General features: G+C 44.7%; 1 protein-coding gene across 1 annotated transcript in view; it reads left to right on the top strand.

The window, feature by feature from the left end:
• Window positions 1-1,823: 1,823 nt before the first annotated feature.
• Window positions 1,824-21,193, top strand: part of xylt2 (xylosyltransferase II) — a 44,665-nt gene continuing 25,295 nt past the window's right edge. The window contains exon 1 of the mRNA XM_034190027.1: window positions 1,824-1,983. Coding sequence (XP_034045918.1) covers window positions 1,852-1,983 — 132 coding nt within the window. The 5' untranslated portion in view covers window positions 1,824-1,851. The remainder of the gene's footprint in view (window positions 1,984-21,193) is intronic.

Here is a 21,193-nt window from a genome sequence, read left to right as displayed (position 1 = left end):
AAACAGAAGGAAAATTTGGGAAAATAAAGTCAGCCATGTGGGATGGAAGCCAAGATCATCATCACAGTTTTTAGAGGTAAATTTGTTCAGTCCCATGTACTCACCTAAACTATTGCATAAACCGGATATTCACAGTCAACGGACAAAAAAGTCCCAAAGTTTTTGTATTGCTTTCCATGTAATAAACATCGTACATAAATGATTTTGTACAGAGGATTTTTCGCTCACATCTGATAAAATGAGATGAGATATACTTTATTGATCTCACAGTGGAGAAATTATGTTTACACTCCAGTTACCTCAGACAGCAATTAGTCCACAGTTCTTACTTGTTTACCGTAATAATGGCACACATCAGAATTAAAGACAGCACATACACATTTGACATTGTTTATGTGCACTAAGTTTGAAGAAGTCAGTTATCCGAATTGAGGCAAGCGGGTGAAGGCCACGCAGCAACCCTGAGATGCGCCGTTGTCGGCTTGGGGGGAAGAACGGGGGCTGCAGCTAAAACTGCACCGCCCCCGCAGAAGGGGAAAGGAGTGACGTGAGCAGACGCCGGAGTGTGGAGTGTTGAGGGGGGATAAGAGGGGGTGGGGGGAGTTAATGGAGCATGCTTCAGTCCTGTGACAAGCAGTTTATTGTCTTTGTGAGTTGAGATAAGAAACAGCCAAATGACCCCAGGCCGAAGAAATTCCTCTGGAGGAAAACAGTCGGGCAATTTGACCTTCAGGCTTGATAAGCCTGTAATGTTATGGTTTGAGCAGTGAAAAACACTTTTAACAGTTCCACTTGAACAACCAAATCCCAATCCCAGACAAACAAATTTCTGACCCCTTGAAGGCAACTGATGGATGGTTAGACGAAGTCCAGAGTCTTTAACTGGGATATTGCAGAATATTTGCTAAGCAGGGATGAGAAATCGCTACTCCTCCGGCTTTGTAATGACTACAAGGAAGGTGAGTCTCACATATAACCTCTTTGGTGTCACATTTGTTTTGATAAGTTGACAGACATACAATATGTGCATGCATGCAGTTTGTTTATAGAACATGTCAATATTACAATATTATGCACCACGTCATTCATGGCACGACATTATAGTCATAAGCCAATGCACGAAAAGGGCACCATCAGCCACATTATAATTCGGCATGGTTTCAGGATATTAACAAACTAAATGTGTGCAAGAAATTTACAATTTTAGTCCGTCTTTTATGTCCATCTGCATCTTTCTTTTCTGTGGGGAAATTGTGTAGATTGAACGGTGGTTTACCACCACATTTCTTCTGATTTCCGTCTTTGTGTGGACTCGGCGGAGCTTTGCAATCGTGTGTTTTCAGCCAACTTTCAAGCCTATAAATTCTGTTCGAGCATTTGAAAACAGCACAATGCGCACCTGTCATTATTGTATGTGTCGCTTAAGGCTTGAAGCCTTTGAAACAATCCCTGTAAGCCTTAACTTTCACAGTCCGCTAAAGCTACTGTATCCGAAATTCAGTGGGAGCGGTGTGAGTTTGGTAGTTGGAATTTTTGCCCCTGTTTGACCCACGCATGCGCAGATGCGTTGCGCACTTCGCTTATTAAGGCACTCTAAATAAACCTACCCCCCCTCCCCGCCCCCCGGCGCACTTCCTACGCCCATGGAAATGCGTCCACTGTTTTGCTTAGGATAAAAAATAGTATTTTAAGAGCTGTTTGCCAATTTTTCTTTTTTTTTTTTGTACAGATGAAGGTACAGAGACCTGGCGGTACAGTTTTTGTTTGCTTGTTTGTTTTGTTAGAGAAACTTTGCACCAATTTGAAGCTGAGGAAGAGTCACTGCGCGTGCGCCGACCTGGAGTGGGAAAGATGGTGGCCAGCGCCAGAGTGCAGAAGCTCCTCCGACGGTATAAACTAGCCATAGCTGCCGCCTTAACCATTCTCTTGGTTCAGGGGCTTGTAGTATGGAGTCTGAGAAGTCTGGAAGAGGGAGAGACCGAGGTGAGTACCGTCTCCTCTGCTTAGGCTGTGGCAGTCATTCGGTTCTTTCCGGAGCTAGCTGTTAGCTTAGCTTGCCGTCTGTTTATTACAGAGCAGTTTGCTCCGCTCGTCTAAACATTTCAGCACCACAGTGACAAATGTGAGTCAGAGCAGCTTTAACGTGTTCCCGACTGAGCTCCCCATCACTGCTAAAAGTTGGGTGCTAAATTTTTTTTGTTTTGTTTTGTATAAATCTGTTCACCGCATTGGGAATCACTGGTGAGATGATTGAGCAGAACAGATGAGTAATAAGGGTGGATTTCGATAAAGTGATGCAATTTTGTGCAAACATGACTAAGAACTGTGAGCTTTTCTGATTTTCGGTGAGGGGGTCATTTATTTATTTATTTAATTGGTTAATTTTTAGGCTTGGAATGCGATTTCAGTAAATATTAAATGAATAAATACACAAATATGCCTATAAAATAAATTGTGAAATGTATAAATGAGAAAACATATTTCAATGTAGAAGCTTCCTCCCCTTTTATGGGTTGAAAGTCCACTTTTGAAGATGGTAATGATCACATTGGTCCAAAAAAAAAAAAAAAAAAAAAACTTGCTTGGACTTTGAGAATTGATTTAGGGTCGTTTTTCTGGTGCTGAATCTGAATCTGAGCTCAGATTTCACCTATCATCACGTTTTTGTTTTTTTGCAATCTGCATATTCTGTATTGATGAAGGCTGTGGCTATTCGCACGGCGGCCGTGTCCATAACTCTCATTTGGCTGTTCGCACGGCAAGACTCTGGTACGTATATTCGCACGGCAAGACTGGTGGCAAAACTTGGAACTACTTGTATAAACAAACATACTGCATTCAAGATGTCTTAACTCCTTTAATATTTTTCAATTTTGATTTTTTTTTTTTTTTTTTGTTCGGCCGTGTCCATAACTCTCATTTCACTATTCACACAACAAGACTCTGGTGGCAAAAGGCCAACCCTATTCGAACGGCGGCCGAGTCCATAACTCTCATTTAATGCAGTATGTTTGTGCGACCGCGATGGGGGTGTGATCAAACCCGGACAGCTTGTACTAAAGACCATTCCTCTACTAGGTCAGCCAAAGGGGAATTCTCCATTAGTCAAGCTAGTGGGAATGTCTTTTCAATCAGGACCCGGGACCTTCATCCCGCTACATTTGTTTATACAAGTAGTTCCAAGTTTTGTCACCAGAGTCTTGCTGTGCGAAGAGCCAAATGAGAGTTATGGACACGGCGGCCGTGTGAATAGCCACTTCCATTGATGAATTATGCAAAAGCTGCTCATTCACTCACCAGTTTGACACCACTAATCATGCACAAAAGCAGCTTCAAAAGCATAGTTTTAAACCAGGTTTGTGAAATGTGAACAAGAGCTGTAATATCGTTTATGGCGCTGAAAAGGTGTGCAAGACTGCAGCTTTTGCTTCAATGCTTGATACAAGAAATATGTTTTCATATCTCTCAAATATGGTGATTGGCAAAAACTAACACCAGATTCTGATTCGCCGCCCCCAAATTACCCTAAATCCATTGAAAACTACATGCAAGAAAAAGAAAAATGATGTTGACCAGTGTAATGAAATACCTCAGAGGGCTTATGTGTAATTTTTCAAACTAAGTATGACTTTATATTTTCATCATGAAGTAAATTGTACTAATTTCAGTCGTACCAATTGATCACATTTATTTATTTATTTTGGCCAGGGGTGTGGCGGCGACGGCTATGTTTCTCTTGACCTTTGACCAATCTGTTCCAAAGGTTAATCTGGAGATATTAACTCAAGTAATATTCATACCAAGTTTGATGAAAAGCTGTCCAACAACTGTTTACTTTGGTACACACAAACACATGCACAGGAGTGATTACAATTGGATTATAATTTTGTTTTTACCAAATAAAGCACAACCACCATCTCTTTGATGAATGTCATTCAGTCTGTATTACTCAGAGTTTTCCATTTTTACTGCTGCAGTGATGCATTAAGTTGAATTGATAAGAAACATACAAAAAAAAGTTTATTTTGGAAAGAAAATAAATAAAAACATTCAGATGCAGATTGAGGTGAAGGGTTTTTTTTAAATTCAGTGCAGAGTTGTTCAGTTTCAAGCATATTGTATTGACTTTGTTGTGCTCCAAGTGCTGTGCTCCAAGTATTGGGTCAGGACTCTGTATCGCTGATATTAATTGACCTTGATCGAGATCTGGGGAAACTTAATCAGGTCAACCCTAACAAGAGGATTGTGCTCTTTCCTCTGTGTGTTGCTTCACCACCCCTCATGCCATCACACCTGTACATCTGGAGTGCCTCGAAGCACTTCTTTGATGAAATATGGTTAGAGTTTTTAACAGATGTTGCCTGTAGATGTCTTTGCATTTTAATAATCATTTTTGACATTGATGGAGCTACGGGGGTAAAAACCGAGATGGGAACATGGCTGTCGCTTTCGTAAAGTAATGTGTGTCTGTACATGTGAAGAGGTCACACACAGGCTATCTGTGCCTGACAGCAGATATGTGATAGTAATGTCAGTAAAGGAAAGGAGTTTGAGCTTTTTCTCAGAGCAGCCATTGCGTCAGCATTAGTGGTGTAACAGATAGGATCATAGTTGATCTGTGGTCCTTACGGATTGAAGAGTTTACATAAGTGTGATTTCATGTCAAGGTGACTTGTTTTTAAAGCGATAACTGGGTTCATTTTGATGTAGTTGTGGTAAAATCAAAGTGAGTGGAGGTTCAGGCATTTGCGTCTGCCTGTTGTGCATGTTGTGAGCCTGTTACAAACAGCCCCGCGCTCCGGTTGCTGCACATTTTGTGTGCTTTTGGTTTCAAAACCCGACTGAAACTCTCAAAAATTAAAGGATTTTGAGGATGAAGTGTCAGTTGTCTCTTCCCTGTGCAGTCTTGATCTGGCTGAACAGAGCGTCGTGCTCTAAGCGCGTGCGGCTCAGGTAGCAGAAAGTCTACAGCTCCAGAAAATAGCAATTCCTGACTTTTTCATTGTGTCTGCTCAGCAGAGCCACTTATCTAAATGAATTAGGATCAGGGGGTAGTACTAATGTATTTATCCTGAAAGGGTTACAGGGTTACCTTCTCTCCAGACAATGTACACATCCTCATCTTTTTGATAAAGAACTTGAAGTTATAAGCTTAGATCAGCTTTGCACCATTGTTCTTCTTATTTATTTATTTATTTTTTTAAACTTTTCAAGATTTTGACAACAGCTATTTCTATTCACTGACACTGTTCATATTGCAATTTAATATCCTCCTTTAATGTCCTCTGGCTTCATGGATAGATAAAGCTGGGTATCATCTGTGTAACAATGAAAATTTAAGCAATACCGTCTAATAATACTGCCTAAGGGAAGCATATATAAAGTGAATAAAATTGGTCCTAGCACAGAACCTTGTGGAACTCCATAATTAACTTTAGTCTGTGAAGAAGATTCCCCATTTACATGAACAAATTGTAATCTATTAGACAAATATGATTCAAACCACCGCAGTGCAGTGCCTTTAATACCTATGGCATGCTCTAATCTCTGTAATAAAATTTTATGGTCAACAGTATCAAAAGCAGCACTGAGGTCTAACAGAACAAGCACAGAGATGAGTCCACTGTCCGAGGCCATAAGAAGATCATTTGTAACCTTCACTAATGCTGTTTCTGTACTATGATGAATTCTAAAACCTGACTGAAACTCTTCAAATAGACCATTCCTCTGCAGATGATCAGTTAGCTGTTTTACAACTACCCTTTCAAGAATTTTTGAGAGAAAAGGAAGGTTGGAGATTGGCCTATAATTAGCTAAGATAGCTGGGTCAAGTGATGGCTTTTTAAGTAATGGTTTAATTACTGCCACCTTAAAAGCCTGTGGTACATAGCCAACTAACAAAGATAGATTGATCATATTTAAGATCGAAGCATTAAATATGTGAGAATATGTGAGAATAAATATGCTTATGTGAGAATGATTCAGACTTCTGCTTAAAAACCGTATTTGATTCGAATTGTGGCTTTTGTTATTGTGACACCCTTAGTTAGCATGTATACTAGCAGTGGTGGGCACAGCTAACCAAAAAGTTATCTTCAATAACAGTTAATCTGCTAACTGAAAAGTTATCTTTTATAAAGCTAAACCGATAAACCCCTAAAAAATGTAGTGGAAGTTACAGGTAAAAGCTAAACTGATAACTTTCAGTATTGATTTCAGTACACTAGCAGCTACTGACACAACAAGCCAGCACTTCTGTGTCAGATTAGCTTTCTGTCAGCAAAAGAGACCTGGTAACTAAGGAAAAAGAGGAGGAGGAGGGATAATAAAGACAGTTTCTCTTGACACAATACAAATTTGCCGGCATATCACACAAGTCATCAACAGGCATACAATTTTAACTTATGGTTAAAATTTTTAACAAAAATAATTCCAGATAAGTTATTTAAATTAACGTCACATCTGGCATTTTATAAAGTGAAAATATCAGCTGTATGTCTTAGTTTTAAAGTAATGCACTAATTTTGAAGGTTTTAGTGTTTGGACAGACACACATACTGCAGTGCATTGTGGGTAAAGTTTCACGACAGGAGAAATGCATTGAGATGCTCTGATCAGGCTACACTTTAACTGCTGCACACAGGCAAAGACATTAAACTCTTTGTCTATTGTGCCTAGAACTTTCGTAAATATGTTCTCTGGGTTTATAGATGTTGAAACTCAGGTTGTGTGAGCTGCGATCGTTTCCTGTTCATGTCATTCTGGGGAAAATGTTGGGAAAGTGTAGGTACACGGACCCACAACAGGGGGCGCAAATGAACGGACAATGGAGTAGGTCAAATAACAACACTTTACTGTTGTGAATGTGCACAACAAATACAACAGATTACAACAATAGACAAGAGTCAATTCACAAAGGTGTTGTGTGGGCAGGCTCGAAGATAGGAGACGCCTGTCCAAAGCAGAACCGGAACCACACGATTTCCTCCGCCACCAGACCCCGGGAATACTGGAGCCGCCAAGTCCCGAACTCCCAGGTGGCCACTGCCTCCGCGTGTCGGACCTGGTACTGCTGGCAAGGAACAAAAAGCAATTAAATGAGGGCGCGTTTGCACCCAGGAATCCGTACGGCAGGAAAGCTACCTCCACCTCTCGTTGGAAAAGTAGTCCACAATACAACGCACAAAATCACAAAAGAATACTGTCAAACAGTCAGCTGAGGTACGTTACCTTCCAGGTAGAACGATATCTCGGCAAAGAGGTGGAGATGACGTCTTGCTGATATACCGATGCTGATCAGATGAGTGGTGTCAGCTGTCACCCCGGCTGCTCCTGTGAGGCGGCAGCGCCCTCTGGTGCCTGGAACCCGCACTCCAGGCAGGGTGCCCTCTGGTGGTGGTGGGCCAGCAGTACCTCCTCTTCAGCGGCCCACACAACAGGACCCCCCCCTCAACGGGCACCTCCTGGCGCCCGACCAGGCTTGTCCGGGTGGCGGCGGTAGAAATCGGCCAGGAGGGCCGGGTCCAGGATGAAGCTCCTCTTCACCCAGGAGCGTTCTTCAGGTCCGTACCCCTCCCAGTCCACCAAATACTGGAAGCCCCGGCCCATCCTACGGACATCTAAGAGCCGGCGCACAGTCCAAGCCGGCTCGCCATCGATGATCCGGGCAGGAGGTGGTGCCGGACCCGGAGTACAGAGGGGTGAGGGGTGATGGGGCTTGATCCGGGACACATGGAAAACGGGATGGATCCGCAGTGAGGCCGGAAGCTGAAGCCTCACTGCGGCTGGACTGAGTACCTTGATGATCTTAAACGGACCGATATACCGGTCCTGCAGTTTAGGGGAGTCCACTTGAAGGGGAATGTCCTTAGTAGACAACCACACTGCCTGCCCTGGCCGGTACGTAGGGGCCGGGGTCCGCCGACGGTCTGCATGGGCCTTCGTCCTCATCCGGGCTCTCAGCAAGGCAGAACGGGCGGCACGCCACACCCGACGGCACTTCCGTAGGTGGGCCTGGACCGAGGGCACACCGACCTCTCCCTCAACCACCGGAAACAAAGGAGGTTGGTACCCCAGACACACCTCGAAAGGGGAGAGGCCGGTGGCTGATGACACCTGGCTGTTATGGGCATACTCGATCCAGGCCAGATGGGTACTCCAGGCCGCCGGGTGCGCGGCTGTCACGCAACGCAGGGCCTGCTCCACCTCCTGATTGGCCCGTTCTGCTTGCCCGTTGGTCTGGGGATGATACCCGGATGAGAGACTCACCGTGGCCCCCAGTTCCCGGCAGAAGCTCCTCCAGACTTGCGAGGAGAACTGGGGACCGCGATCGGAGACGATGTCTGTTGGGATCCCATGCAGCCGGACGACGTGGTGGACCAGGAGGTCCGCTGTCTCCTGGGCCGTCGGGAGCTTCGGGAGGGCCACGAAGTGGGCTGCCTTGGAGAATCGGTCCACTATCGTGAGGATGGTGGTGTTGCCCTGGGACGGCGGGAGGCCCGTGACAAAATCCAGGCCGATGTGGGACCAGGGGCGATGGGGCACGGGCAGCGGCTGGAGCAGTCCCGAAGCCCTGCGATGATCAGCCTTGCCCCTGGCGCAGGTGGTGCAGGCCTGGATATAATCCCGGACGTCGGCCTCTAGGGACGCCCACCAGAAGCGCTGCCGGACAACTGCCACGGTTCTTCGCACCCCTGGATGACAGGAGAGCTTAGAGCCGTGACAGAAGTCCAGGACTGCAGCCCTAGCTTCTGGTGGGACGTAGAGTCTGTTCTTCGGCCCAGTTCCGGGGTCCGGGCTTCGTGCCAGGGCCTCCCGGACGGTTCTCTCCACGTCCCAGGTAAGGGTGGCCACGATAGTGGACTCCGGGATGATGGGTTCCGGTGGATCCGACAACTCCGCTTCGACTTCTTCTTCATGTACCCGGGACAAGGCATCCGATCTCTGGTTTTTGGTCCCGGGACGGTAGGTGATCCGGAAGTCAAAACGGCCGAAGAACAGTGACCAGCGGGCTTGCCTGGGGTTCAGCCGCTTGGCGGTCCTGATATACTCCAGGTTCCGGTGGTCAGTGAAAACCGTGAATGGCACGGACGTTCTCTCCAACAGATGTCTCCACTCTTCAAGAGCCTCTTTCACCGCAAGGAGTTCTCGATTGCTGACGTCATAGTTCCGTTCGGCCGGGGTCAACCTGCGGGAAAAATAGGCACACGGGTGAAGGACCTTATCGGTCTTCCCGCTCTGGGAAAGCACAGCTCCTATCCCTGAGTCCGAGGCGTCCACTTCAACCACTAACTGGCGACTAGGATCGGGCTGCACCAGAACGGGTGCAGACGAGAAGCGCCGTTTCAACTCCTTGAACGCGGCATCGCAACGATCCGACCAGGTGAAGGGGACTTTTGGTGAGGTCAGGACTGTCAGGGGGCTAACTACCTGACTGTAGCCCTTAATGAACCTCCTGTAGAAATTAGCAAAGCAGAGGAACTGTTGCAGCTTCCTACGGCTGGTGGGTTGGGGCCAGTCTCTCACCGCCGCGACCTTGGCCGGATCAGGAGCGACGGAGTTAGGGGAGATGATAAACCCCAGGAAGGACAAAGAAGTGCGGTGAAACTCGCACTTCTCGCCCTTCACAAACAACCGGTTCTCTAATAACCGCTGCAGGACCTGACATACATGCCGGACATGGGTCTCAGGATCCGGAGATAAGATGAGTATGTCATCCAGATATACGAAGACGAATCGTTGCAGGAAATCCCGCAAGACATCATTAACCAATGCTTGGAACATCGCGGGGGCGTTTGTAAGACCGAACGGCATGACCAGGTACTCAAAGTGACCTAACGGGGTGTTAAATGCCGTCTTCCACTCGTCTCCCTTCCGGATCCGAACCAGGTGATACGCATTCCTAAGATCGAGCTTGGTGAACATTTGGGCTCCATGCAGGGGCGTGAACACTGAATCCAACAAGGGCAATGGGTATCGGTTACGAACCGTGATTTCGTTCAGTCCCCTGTAATCAATGCATGGACGTAGTCCGCCATCCTTTTTTCCCACAAAAAAGAAACCTGCACCCATCGGGGAAGTGGAATTCCGGATCAACCCGGCAGCTAAAGAGTCCCGGATGTAGGTCTCCATTGATTCGCGCTCAGGTCGTGAGAGGTTGTACAGCCTGCTGGACGGGAACTCAACGCCTGGAACCAAATCAATGGCACAACCGTACGGACGGTGGGGGGGAAGGGTGAGCGCCAGATCCTTACTGAACACATCCACAAGGTCATGGTACTCCACCGGCACCGTCCCTAGATTGGGCGGGACTCTGACCTCCTCCTTAGCCTGGGAACCGGGAGGAACCGAGGAACCTAAGCATACCCGATGGCAGGTCTCGCTCCACTGCACCACTACCCCGGACGGCCAATCGATCCGGGGATTGTGTTTTAACATCCAGGGGAACCCAAAACCACACGGGAGGTGGCCTGAGTCACAAAGAACTCGATCACCTCCCGGTGGTTACCTGACACCACCAGAGTTACTGGAGGTGTCTTATGTGTGATCGGTGGGAGTAGGGAGCCATCTAGTGCCCGAACCTGCACAGGCGAGGTAAGAGCCACCAGAGGGAGCCCTATCTCCCTCGCCCATCTACTGTCTAGCAGATTCCCCTCGGAGCCCGTGTCCACCAGTGCTGGGTCCTTCAGGGTTAAATCCTCATAAAGGATTGTAACTGGGAGTCGTGTGGCAATGTGGGTGTGTCCCACGTGAATGTTTTGGCCCACCCCTAGCCCAGTTTCTAGGGGCGGGCGTTGGTGTTTAACCGCTCGGGGCAGTCTCTTACCTGATGCTCTATCGAGCCACAAACAAAACACGCTCCGCGGGCCAGCCTCCTCTGTCTATCTGGTGCCCTAAATGTGGCCCTGCTCGTGTCCATAGCTTCGTCAGCAGGGGGAGCTGTAACCACACGGAGCGTAGGGGCCGTGGAGCGTGGGGAGGGCGGAACGCGGTCGGAACCGGAAGGGAGAGGGACGGCGCGTGCCCGGCCACGCCCTTCGTCTCGTTCCCGACGGCGTTCTTCTAACCGATTGTCTAATCGTATAACGAGATCAATAAGCCCATCTAAATCCCGCGGTTCGTCCTTAGCCACCAGGTGCTCCTTTAGGACCAACGACAGTCCGTTTACAAAGGCGGCGCGGAGGGCAGTGCTATTCCAGCCGGACCTCGCAGCCGCGATGTGGAAGTCGACTGCATAGGCAGCTGCGCTCTGGCGCCCCTGTCTCATTGACAGCAGCACGGCTGAAGCAGTCTCTCCTCTATTTGGGTGATCGAACACTGTTCTGAACTCCCTCACAAACCCATCATATGTCTGAAGGAGCCGTGAATTCTGCTCCCAGAGCGCTGTAGCCCAAGCGCGTGCCTCACCGCGAAGCAGGTTTATTACATAAGCTATCTTGCTGGCATCAGTCGCGTACATGACAGGACGTTGTGCGAAGACGAGCGAACACTGCATAAGGAAGTCCGCGCACGTCTCCACACAACCCCCGTACGGCTCTGGAGGGCTTATGTATGCTTCCGGGGAAGGTGGGAGGGGTCGTTGAACGACCTGTGGAACGTCACTGTTACGCACAGGGTCGACAGGAGGGAGAGCCGCAGCAGCGCCCTGAGGGCGCGCTTCCACCTGCGCGGCGAGAGCCTCCACCCTGCGGTTAAGGAGGACGTTCTGCTCGGTCATTAAATCCAACCGAGCCGTGAAAGCGGTGAGGATCCGCTGCAACTCACCGATCATTCCTCCTGCGGACGCCTGTGCGCCCTGTTCTTACATTGGCCGTTCAACAGCCGGTTGACGCCCTTCGGGATCCATGACGGTGGCCGAGATATCCTGTTGGGAAAGTGTAGGTACACGGACCCACAACAGGGGGCGCAAATGAACGGACAATGGAGTAGGTCAAATAACAACACTTTACTGTTGTGAATGTGCACAACAAATACAACAGATTACAACAATAGACAAGAGTCAATTCACAAAGGTGTCGTGTGGGCAGGCTCGAAGATAGGAGACGCCTGTCCAAAGCAGAACCGGAACCACACGATTTCCTCCGCCACCAGACCCCGGGAATACTGGAGCCGCCAAGTCCCGAACTCCCAGGTGGCCACTGCCTCCGCGTGTCGGACCTGGTACTGCTGGCGAGGAACAAAAAGCAATTAAATGAGGGCGCGTTTGCACCCAGGAATCCGTACGGCAGGAAAGCTACCTCCACCTCTCGTTGGAAAAGTAGTCCACAATACAACGCACAAAATCACAAAAGAATACTGTCAAACAGTCAGCTGAGGTACGTTACCTTCCAGGTAGAACGATATCTCGGCAAAGAGGTGGAGATGACGTCTTGCTGATATACCGATGCTGATCAGATGAGTGGTGACAGCTGTCATAGGTGATGAGTGTCAGCTGTCACCCCGGCTGCTCCTGTGAGGCGGCAGCGCCCTCTGGTGCCTGGAGCCCGCACTCCAGGCAGGGTGCCCTCTGGTGGTGGTGGGCCAGCAGTACCTCCTCTTCAGCGGCCCACACAACAGAAAAGTGAAGTTTGCTCTTTAACGTCCTGCTTATTGTCCTTTACAACACTGTTTGTCCTCTTTGTTCCAGAGTATTATATATAAGATGTCTGAAATTCGGTTTGCGTTTATTAAATACCACGCAGATTAAATGTAGCAGACATGGATTATTTGGAATATTTGTTTTAGCAAGTTTTCAGGGTCTCAACTGCCATCTGCTGGCCAGCAGACAGCAGTATGAAAAGCATAAAATGTACATTTTGGTTGTATAATGCTCATTTACAATTGTCGTCATGTGGATTCTCTGTGCTGTTTAGACCGCAGCAACTCTCTGGCGCCCAAAGGATTATGGGATGTCTCAGTAGAAAGCTTTATTCACTGTGCCTGCAAAAATATGTTAGCGGTCTAAAAAATTATCGGGCTTAAATTTATCGGAAGCTAATTGGTCTGCTGATGGTTTTCAAAGTTATCTGAAAAGCTAATCCAGAGTCAGGAGAGGGTATGGGTGGGCTATGGGAAGTTAGCTGTTTTATTTGATTTTAGTTTGTTAGGAGCCAATATATTGCAGTTAATTTGGAATAATTTTACATTATGTGAATTGTATTTATATCAACATTTACGTGTGTGTATATGTATACACTGGTGTGTCTGTGTTTTTTTTTTTTTTTTTTTAACTTTGTGTTGCCAGGAGAAAAAAAAAAAGCTAATGCGACAATGAAAACATTAGCTTCGGTAATTAGTGGATTAGCGGAACTGTGCCCACCACTGCATACTAGCTTGTATTGACAATACCAGTATATATTTCACCATCACTTCTGAACAGTATATATTCACCCAAAACAAAATGCTAAGCAAGCGAGACTGGGTTCCTGCGTGCTGTCTGTGTTAAGTCACATCACCTCAGATCAACTATGGGCTTTTTGCTGCATGAATAATATTGAAAGCATTTAGGCAGAAGACAAGAGTCTTGTGAGGATAAATAAAAAATGACCACACACTCTGTTCTTCAGTTAGACTTGTATCACCCTCCACTTGCCTGCACGCTTTGATAGAACTGAAGGCTTGCTGCTGCTTTCCCGCTTTAGCAGATGGCATCGCTGATATGGTTTCACTCAACTTTAATTGGAAAATAAAGAGGCTGCTCAGCTTGGTTTTGAATCTAGACATTTTTAACATGTTGGCGCTAATTAAAAGCTGTGAAAACTGGTGATAAGGAAAATGGAAATGTTAGCTCTTGTCGCACGCTTGTCTTCTGTGTGAGAGTGTCTACCCTGGCAGAACAAAAGAAAAGTGCCCTTTTTATGAGAAACAGCTGACATTAAGACATTCTGCATGCATCTGTGATTTTCTCAGAAAATATGAAATACTCTAAAATGTTTTTGCAGTCATTTTAAAAGAAGTTCAAAATAGGAGTAGTGTTGGTGAATAAGAGTTAATATGCAAGAAAAAACTGAACTCCTAAGTAGCCAAGGAGAGATGTTGTAATGGAAATTACCTACAGTCGGGTAGTATTTGGATCATGACATAATTCTTGTAATTTTGCCTCTGTATACCACCACAGTGTAGTTGAAATGAAGCAGTCAATATGTGCTTACAATGTGGACTTTGCTTAAAAAACATTGCGTTAGCCATTTAGGAATTATGGCCATATGTATATGTAGTACCTCTATTTTCAGAGCACATACGTAATCAGACAAACTTAATCTAAGGATTATTTTCCATTACAAATCATCACTTTTACAACTAGTTATGTTTTGGCAAGTCAGTGGGATGATAATGAACATTTCCATGTCACTGAGTCTGTTGGGCTGCATTTGCATCAGTCATTTCGAAATTCAAACAGTATGTTGATGTGTGTGTGTGTGTGTGTGTGTGTGTGTGTGTGTGTGTGTGTGTGTGTGTGTGTGTGTGTGTGTGTGTGTGTGTGTGTGGTGGTGTCTCATTTAGGGACCTAGAATTTTCTGTCTCCCCATACAGATGTTCCAAGAAAATTTCAGGCAAATCTGAGACCGTCATATGTCACCTACTACTTGAATCTAAAAAAAAACAAACAAAAAAATCTTTTTAAATACAAGCTCATTATAATACAATGTGAACACAGAGTATGGGTGTGCCATAACACCCCTAGCCCCATCCAGATATGAAATGTGTGAAAAATGGCTTTTACTTGTTTGAATGGATCCTTTGTAAGAGGTGTTAAATCATGGTGTGAGGCAGCTTTGTTGTGATTTGGCACTACATAAATTAAATAAATAATATGTAGACTTTATTCCAAATTTTTAGCTTTCAACCTGGTGGTACTTTTCTTGTATGGAATGCTTGTTGTTGATGTTTATCCAGAAAGCTTCTCTATTCCGAAATTTTGATTAAGGTAACTACAAATTTCACTTAAATGATGTATAAGATGTATAATCATTACTGCAGACAGCCAACAATTAAAAGGTTACACAAGTTTGTGCACACTGAAAGAGGTTTGCAGTTTGCACTATACTGATTGTAGTTCCTGTTTGTCACTATGCCTCTTGCTGTAAGGACTTTGTGAGTGCACTTGTGAGGTCATTCACTGGCATTGGCTTATCTGGGTCCCAACACCCATTCTTATATTCCCATTAACTCTAGGCTGTCAGCATGCCAACAGCGTGTAACAAAGTGTGCACGTTCTGCCACGTTGCATGACCATTGAAAAAAAAATTCTCAACCCACTGGCTGATAATCTCTCACTTCTCCAAATGCGTTTGTAAAAAGTCTGTTGTGTGATTCAGCAGTTAATTATGATATTATGTTGTAAGATGATATAAATCTTGGTTTCTCAATGACATTAGTGGTTTTATGGTATTTATCAAAAAAATATTTATACAATAGTTGGTAAGAATTTGCGTAGTTTCTTTCTAAGCAAAAATGTCTTTTTGATTCCACCGAGAACAAGAATATTGTTGTATAGGGCTGATGCTAATCAATATTTTTGGAATGGAGTATTCTATCAATTATTTAATTGAGTAATCAGACAAAAAGTACTTTGGAACACCAAGTGTACTACAGAACACCAAGGTGTTTTGAGAGCATTGTTTAAAGTAACATTATCATATAAATGTTCTGTTGTCTGCTGCAGTTTTGCCGGATGACTTTGTTTGAGTCATTCTGCAAGAGCAAGACTGTCCTATCCATTATATGTGCAGACATTTACATAAATACAGCATATATGCACAAGTTAAACACACTGTTGGTGTACAGTGCATGTCAAAACAGTTACAGTATTTTCTATGTAAGCAGACCAATGATGGTGAGACATGCAGCAGCACAGGTTGAAGCTACAGAGAATCAGCACAATTTTTTATTTTATTTTATTTGTGTTTGTGTGTGTGTGGTCATGTTTCCCACCCCATGGTGTTATTTATGATGTATGACAACACATCCAGTTGCCAAGAAAGTGAAAATGGCAGTAAACAGGCATTTTCTGGAGAAGCAAGAGTAATTCAAATGAGGAGTCGCATAAAATGACATTTATTTATGCTCTATTTAGAAGAAATATTCTACATGCAGAGGAGCATCTTTTCTCAGACACGCATGCACACAGACAGAACATGCATTTTACTGCTTGGCAAAGGTTCTGTGTGCAACCTCCTTAATAAAACTATTTAAGGAGGTTGCACATTATTTATAAATATCTATAAATGTTTCTTGCATGGATGAATGCGTGTGTGAACAAGTAAAATATTTCTATAGAATGAGACATTTGTTGAGATTTCCATAATGGGTCATGGGATTGTCACTTTTCCATACATGAGGTTGTGTTGTAACATGAACAGCCGTGAACAGAACTTGAATTGGATGGCTTCAGTTGAGGTGAGACCACATAAAGGGATACAGCTGAAGCTGCTACATCTCCCTGATCATGTGTTGTAGGTTCAAACTGGTAATGTCAGTCCTGCTGCACACCTTAGTTGACCGTTTTCACGGGAATAACGGGCTCACACTTGCCATTGCCAAGAGACTGCGCCAATGTGTGACAGTTTTGTTTACTTCCGGGTTGTTCGTTGTCATGAACTATGTAGCCTTTGTTTCATTAACTGGCTTTATTAAGAGAAAATTTTTTAAGGATCAGGTGGGCTGTAATTCAAGCCGACTTAGATTTCAGTGAAACATGGCTTAGAGATGGAACCTACCAAGAATCGAGCTTTCCCAAAATTTCTTGACCGAAAACCAAATGGTGACCTTGCCAGGGGTCATCAAAGTTCAAAGCAAAAATACGCAAAAACTGATATTTCATTAAATTGCCATCTTTCAAGTGGTGTAACATTCAGTGCCATCAAGTCCCCAAGCTAGTTTAACTATCCAATGACATAGGGAGGCAAACTCTTTCATCTTATATACATATTTGGTTGGGGATCAATGGCGCTGAATATAGGGGGTGCTCAAAGTCTGGTCATTTTGTGAAATTGGCTGTATTTAAAGGCCCATAACCCTCTGCACCATCAAGACCCCAACCAGATTTCAATGTTATCAACAAATATAGGCCCTCCTCTATCAAATGCAACTGAAAAAACATTGGGGTCTTGATGGTGCTGGCCACTAGGGGGCACCAAAATACTCAAAAGTTAATTTCTTGGTAGGTTCCATCTCTGAGCCAAGTTTCGTTAAAATCCGAGTCGGCTTGAATCACACCCTAATGTAAACCTGCCTGAAGTTTAAAAATATTGTCTCTTAACATTTATGGACCCATACGAACAGCAGAATGACGTACTTACCTCTTAGCCTAGCAGTTTCACTGTTCAGTTTCTTCTTCTACACTTCCGTCAAGATGTTTTGTGCACACAACGTTGCTCATTGTAACAGTGACGTCCAGTGGCTCGTGTGAGAACTGTTACAAACACATCATGACAGTCGTCTTCTACAACCATGGCAAAAAGTGGAGGGATCTCTCCTTTTGAAGGAATACGGGTGACATAAGGGTGCTCTTGAGTGTTCCATCAAGTGGTGGTACATAGCCACCATTTTTTAGGTAAGACACTGAAGTTTTGTTGACTAAAATAACATTAGCCTCCTCTGTGCCAGGCTAAAAGCTTTATTTGGGTAATGTGAAACTTTAGCCGACTAAGGCTTCATGCAACAACTAACGTCAAAAAACTAGTCACCTAAGTGAGTTTATTCGACTAAACAAGATTAGGTTGCTTTATGAAACCGGGCCCTGGTGTGTCAAGACACTTCGTCTGCACTGTCCCAGTCCACCCGGTTGTAAATGGGTACTAGCTTAAGATGAGGAGTCATAGACTCTAATCCTTTTTACGCAACAGAAGCCACATATAACCAGCCAGCCCCATGGGCCTCATGGCCTTTGAACGATTTACGGTTACTCTCAAGCAATGGAAACACATCATAAAGAAAACTATTCTGGTCCAATGTCAGAAAGGAGAGATAATTGGGCATGTGTATGTGTGGGTACGCACATGCTTGCTCCTGTACACACACGTTATTTTCAATAACATTAAACTGACCTGTTGGCTCACAGGTCATGCTATGTATAAAATTAATCTATTTCAAAAACTCTCCCCAGTTCATGGTCTCAGATTTGTTTAATTTTCACATATTTTGTAGATTACGGTCACAATATGATAAATCCAAAATATTAGCTTCATACTCCAAGTAGGTTTCCTTCCAGAATTATCCGAAAAAAGATGGTGTGGCAATTTTTGGAGCAAACACCTATTTTCTTGCAAACTTTGAAGGGCCGTATTTTTAAATAGTTGCTTGATCCGTTTAAAGTCACATCTGCGAACATAATGTGTTTACACCTTTGCAGTGAGCTGTACTGAGCCAGCTGAAATGGTTTTTACCTACTGTACTCTAAACTCTGGTTTTTGCAGATTACCCCTTAAACACGCAGCAGGTCTGCTAAAAATAACCAAGAGGAATGAGGAATGAGGAAGTGGAAAAAACAAGTACACACCATCCTTCCCTTTAGGTTTTTTGTTTTTCCTTTTGTTTGTGTCCATGTCTATGGCCTCTACTGGTGGTTGGCTCTCACTGCGGTATTGTATCTCTTCCTGTTCCGGAGCACAGCGGTGTTTTGCTGTATCTGTTAAATCTGCGCAGTTAGATTGATCTAGTTACCTAGATAACGATTTGTTTCACAGTGTAATCTTCACGTGCCTTAACTAAAGCACTCCCTCTGCTGAATCACCTCTAAATTATTTACACATTATTCACTTTATGTGTTTTTAGGAATCCGCTAGCGTAGCGCAGCTACTAGCTCTTAGCCGGTTTAGCATGGCGGCTTCTCCTGTCTCTCCCGCACTTTTCTGCTCTGGGTGTGAAATGTTTAGTTATTCCTTGGCCTCCTTTAGCAGTAATGGTACTTGTAATAAGTGTAGCTTATTCGTAGCTTTGGAGGCCAGGCTGGGCGAATTGGAGACTCGGCTCCGCACCGTGGAAAATTCTACAGCTAGCCAGGCCCCTGTAGTCGGTGCGGACCAAGGTAGCTTAGCCACCATTAGTTTCCCTCTGGCAGATCCCGAGCAGCCGGGAAAGCAGGCCGACTGGGTGACTGTGAGGAGGAAGCGTAGCCCTAAACAGAAGCCCCGTGTACACCGCCAACCCACTCACATTTCTAACCATTTTTCCCCACTCGGCGACACACCCGCCGAGGATCAAACTCTGGTTATTGGCGACTGTTTTGAGAAATGTGAAGTTAGTGACACCAGCAACCATAGTCAATTGTCTTCCGGGGGCCAGAGCAGGTGACATTGAAGGAAATTTGAAACTGCTGGCTAAGGCTAAGCGTAAATTTGGTAAGATTGTAATTCACGTCGGCAGTAATGACACCCGGTTACGCCAATCGGAGGTCACTAAAATTAACATTGAATCGGTGTGTAACTTTGCAAAAACAATGTCGGACTCTGTAGTTTTCTCTGGGCCCCTCCCCAATCGGACTGGGAGTGACATGTTTAGCCGCATGTTCTCCTTGAATTGCTGGCTGTCTGAGTGGTGTCCAAAAAATGAGGTGGGCTTAATAGATAATTGGCAAAGCTTCTGGGGAAAACCTGGTCTTGTTAGGAGAGACGGCATCCATCCCACTTTGGATGGAGCAGCTCTCATTTCTAGAAATCTGGCCAATTTTCTTAAATCCTCCAAACCGTGACTATCCAGGGTTGGGACCAGGAAGCAGAGTTGTAGTCTTACACACCTCTCTGCAGCTTCTCTCCCCCTGCCATCCCCTCATTACCCCATCCCCGTAGAGACGGTGCCTGCTCCCAGACCACCAATAACCAGCAAAAATCTATTTAAGCATAAAAATTCAAAAAGAAAAAATAATATAGCACCTTCAACTGCACAGACTAAAACAGTTAAATGTGGTCTATTAAACATTAGGTCTCTCTCTTCTAAGTCCCTGTTAGTAAATGATATAATAATTGATCAACATATTGATTTATTCTGCCTTACAGAAACCTGGTTACAGCAGGATGAATATGTTAGTTTAAATGAGTCAACACCCCCGAGTCACACTAACTGCCAGAATGCTCGTAGCACGGGCCGAGGCGGAGGATTAGCAGCAATCTTCCATTCCAGCTTATTAATCAAAATCATATCTTAGATCTTGTTCTGACTTATGGTATGGAAATTGAAGACTTAACAGTAGTCCCTGAAAACTCCCTTCTGTCTGATCATTTCTTAATAACATTTACATTTACTCTGATGGACTACCCAGCAGTGGGGAATAAGTTTCATTACACTAGAAGTCTTTCAGAAAGCGCTGTAACTAGGTTTAAGGATATGATTCCTTCTTTATGTTCTCTAATGCCATATACCAACACAGTGCAGAGTAGCTACCTAAACTCTGTAAGTGAGATAGAGTATCTCGTCAATAGTTTTACATCCTCATTGAAGACAACTTTGGATGCTGTAGCTCCTCTGAAAAAGAGAGCTTTAAATCAGAAGTGCCTGACTCCGTGGTATAACTCACAAACTCGCAGCTTAAAGCAGATAACCCGTAAGTTGGAGAGGAAATGGCGTCTCACTAATTTAGAAGATCTTCACTTAGCCTGGAAAAAGAGTCTGTTGCTCTATAAAAAAGCCCTCCGTAAAGCTAGGACATCTTACTACTCATCACTAATTGAAGAAAATAAGAACAACCCCAGGTTTCTTTTCAGCACTGTAGCCAGGCTGACAAAGAGTCAGAGCTCTATTGAGCCGAGTATTCCTTGAACTTTAACTAGTAATGACTTCATGACTTTTTTTGCTAATAAAATTTTAACTATTAGAGAAAAAATTACTCATAACCATCCCAAAGACGTATCGTTATCTTTGGCTGCTTTCAGTGATGCCGGTATTTGGTTAGACTCTTTCTCTCAGATTGTTCTGTCTGAGTTATTTTCATTAGTTACTTCATCCAAACCATCAACATGTCTATTAGACCTCATTCCTACCAGGCTGCTCAAGGAAGCCCTACCATTATTTAATGCTTCAATCTTAAATATTATCAATCTATCTTTATTAGTTGGCTATGTACCACAGGCTTTTAAGGTGGCAGTAATTAAACCATTACTTAAAAAGCCATCACTTGACCCAGCTATCTTAGCTAATTATAGGCCAATCTCCAACCTTCCTTTTCTCTCAGAAATTCTTGAAAGGGTAGTTGTAATACAGCTAACTGATCATCTGCGGA

Source organism: Thalassophryne amazonica, chromosome 16, assembly GCF_902500255.1.
Source record: "Thalassophryne amazonica chromosome 16, fThaAma1.1, whole genome shotgun sequence".
In the NCBI taxonomy this organism is placed as follows: Eukaryota; Metazoa; Chordata; class Actinopteri; order Batrachoidiformes; family Batrachoididae; genus Thalassophryne; species Thalassophryne amazonica.
Note: the sequence above shows the minus strand (reverse complement) of the source record. Positions and strands in the feature narration are given on the sequence as shown.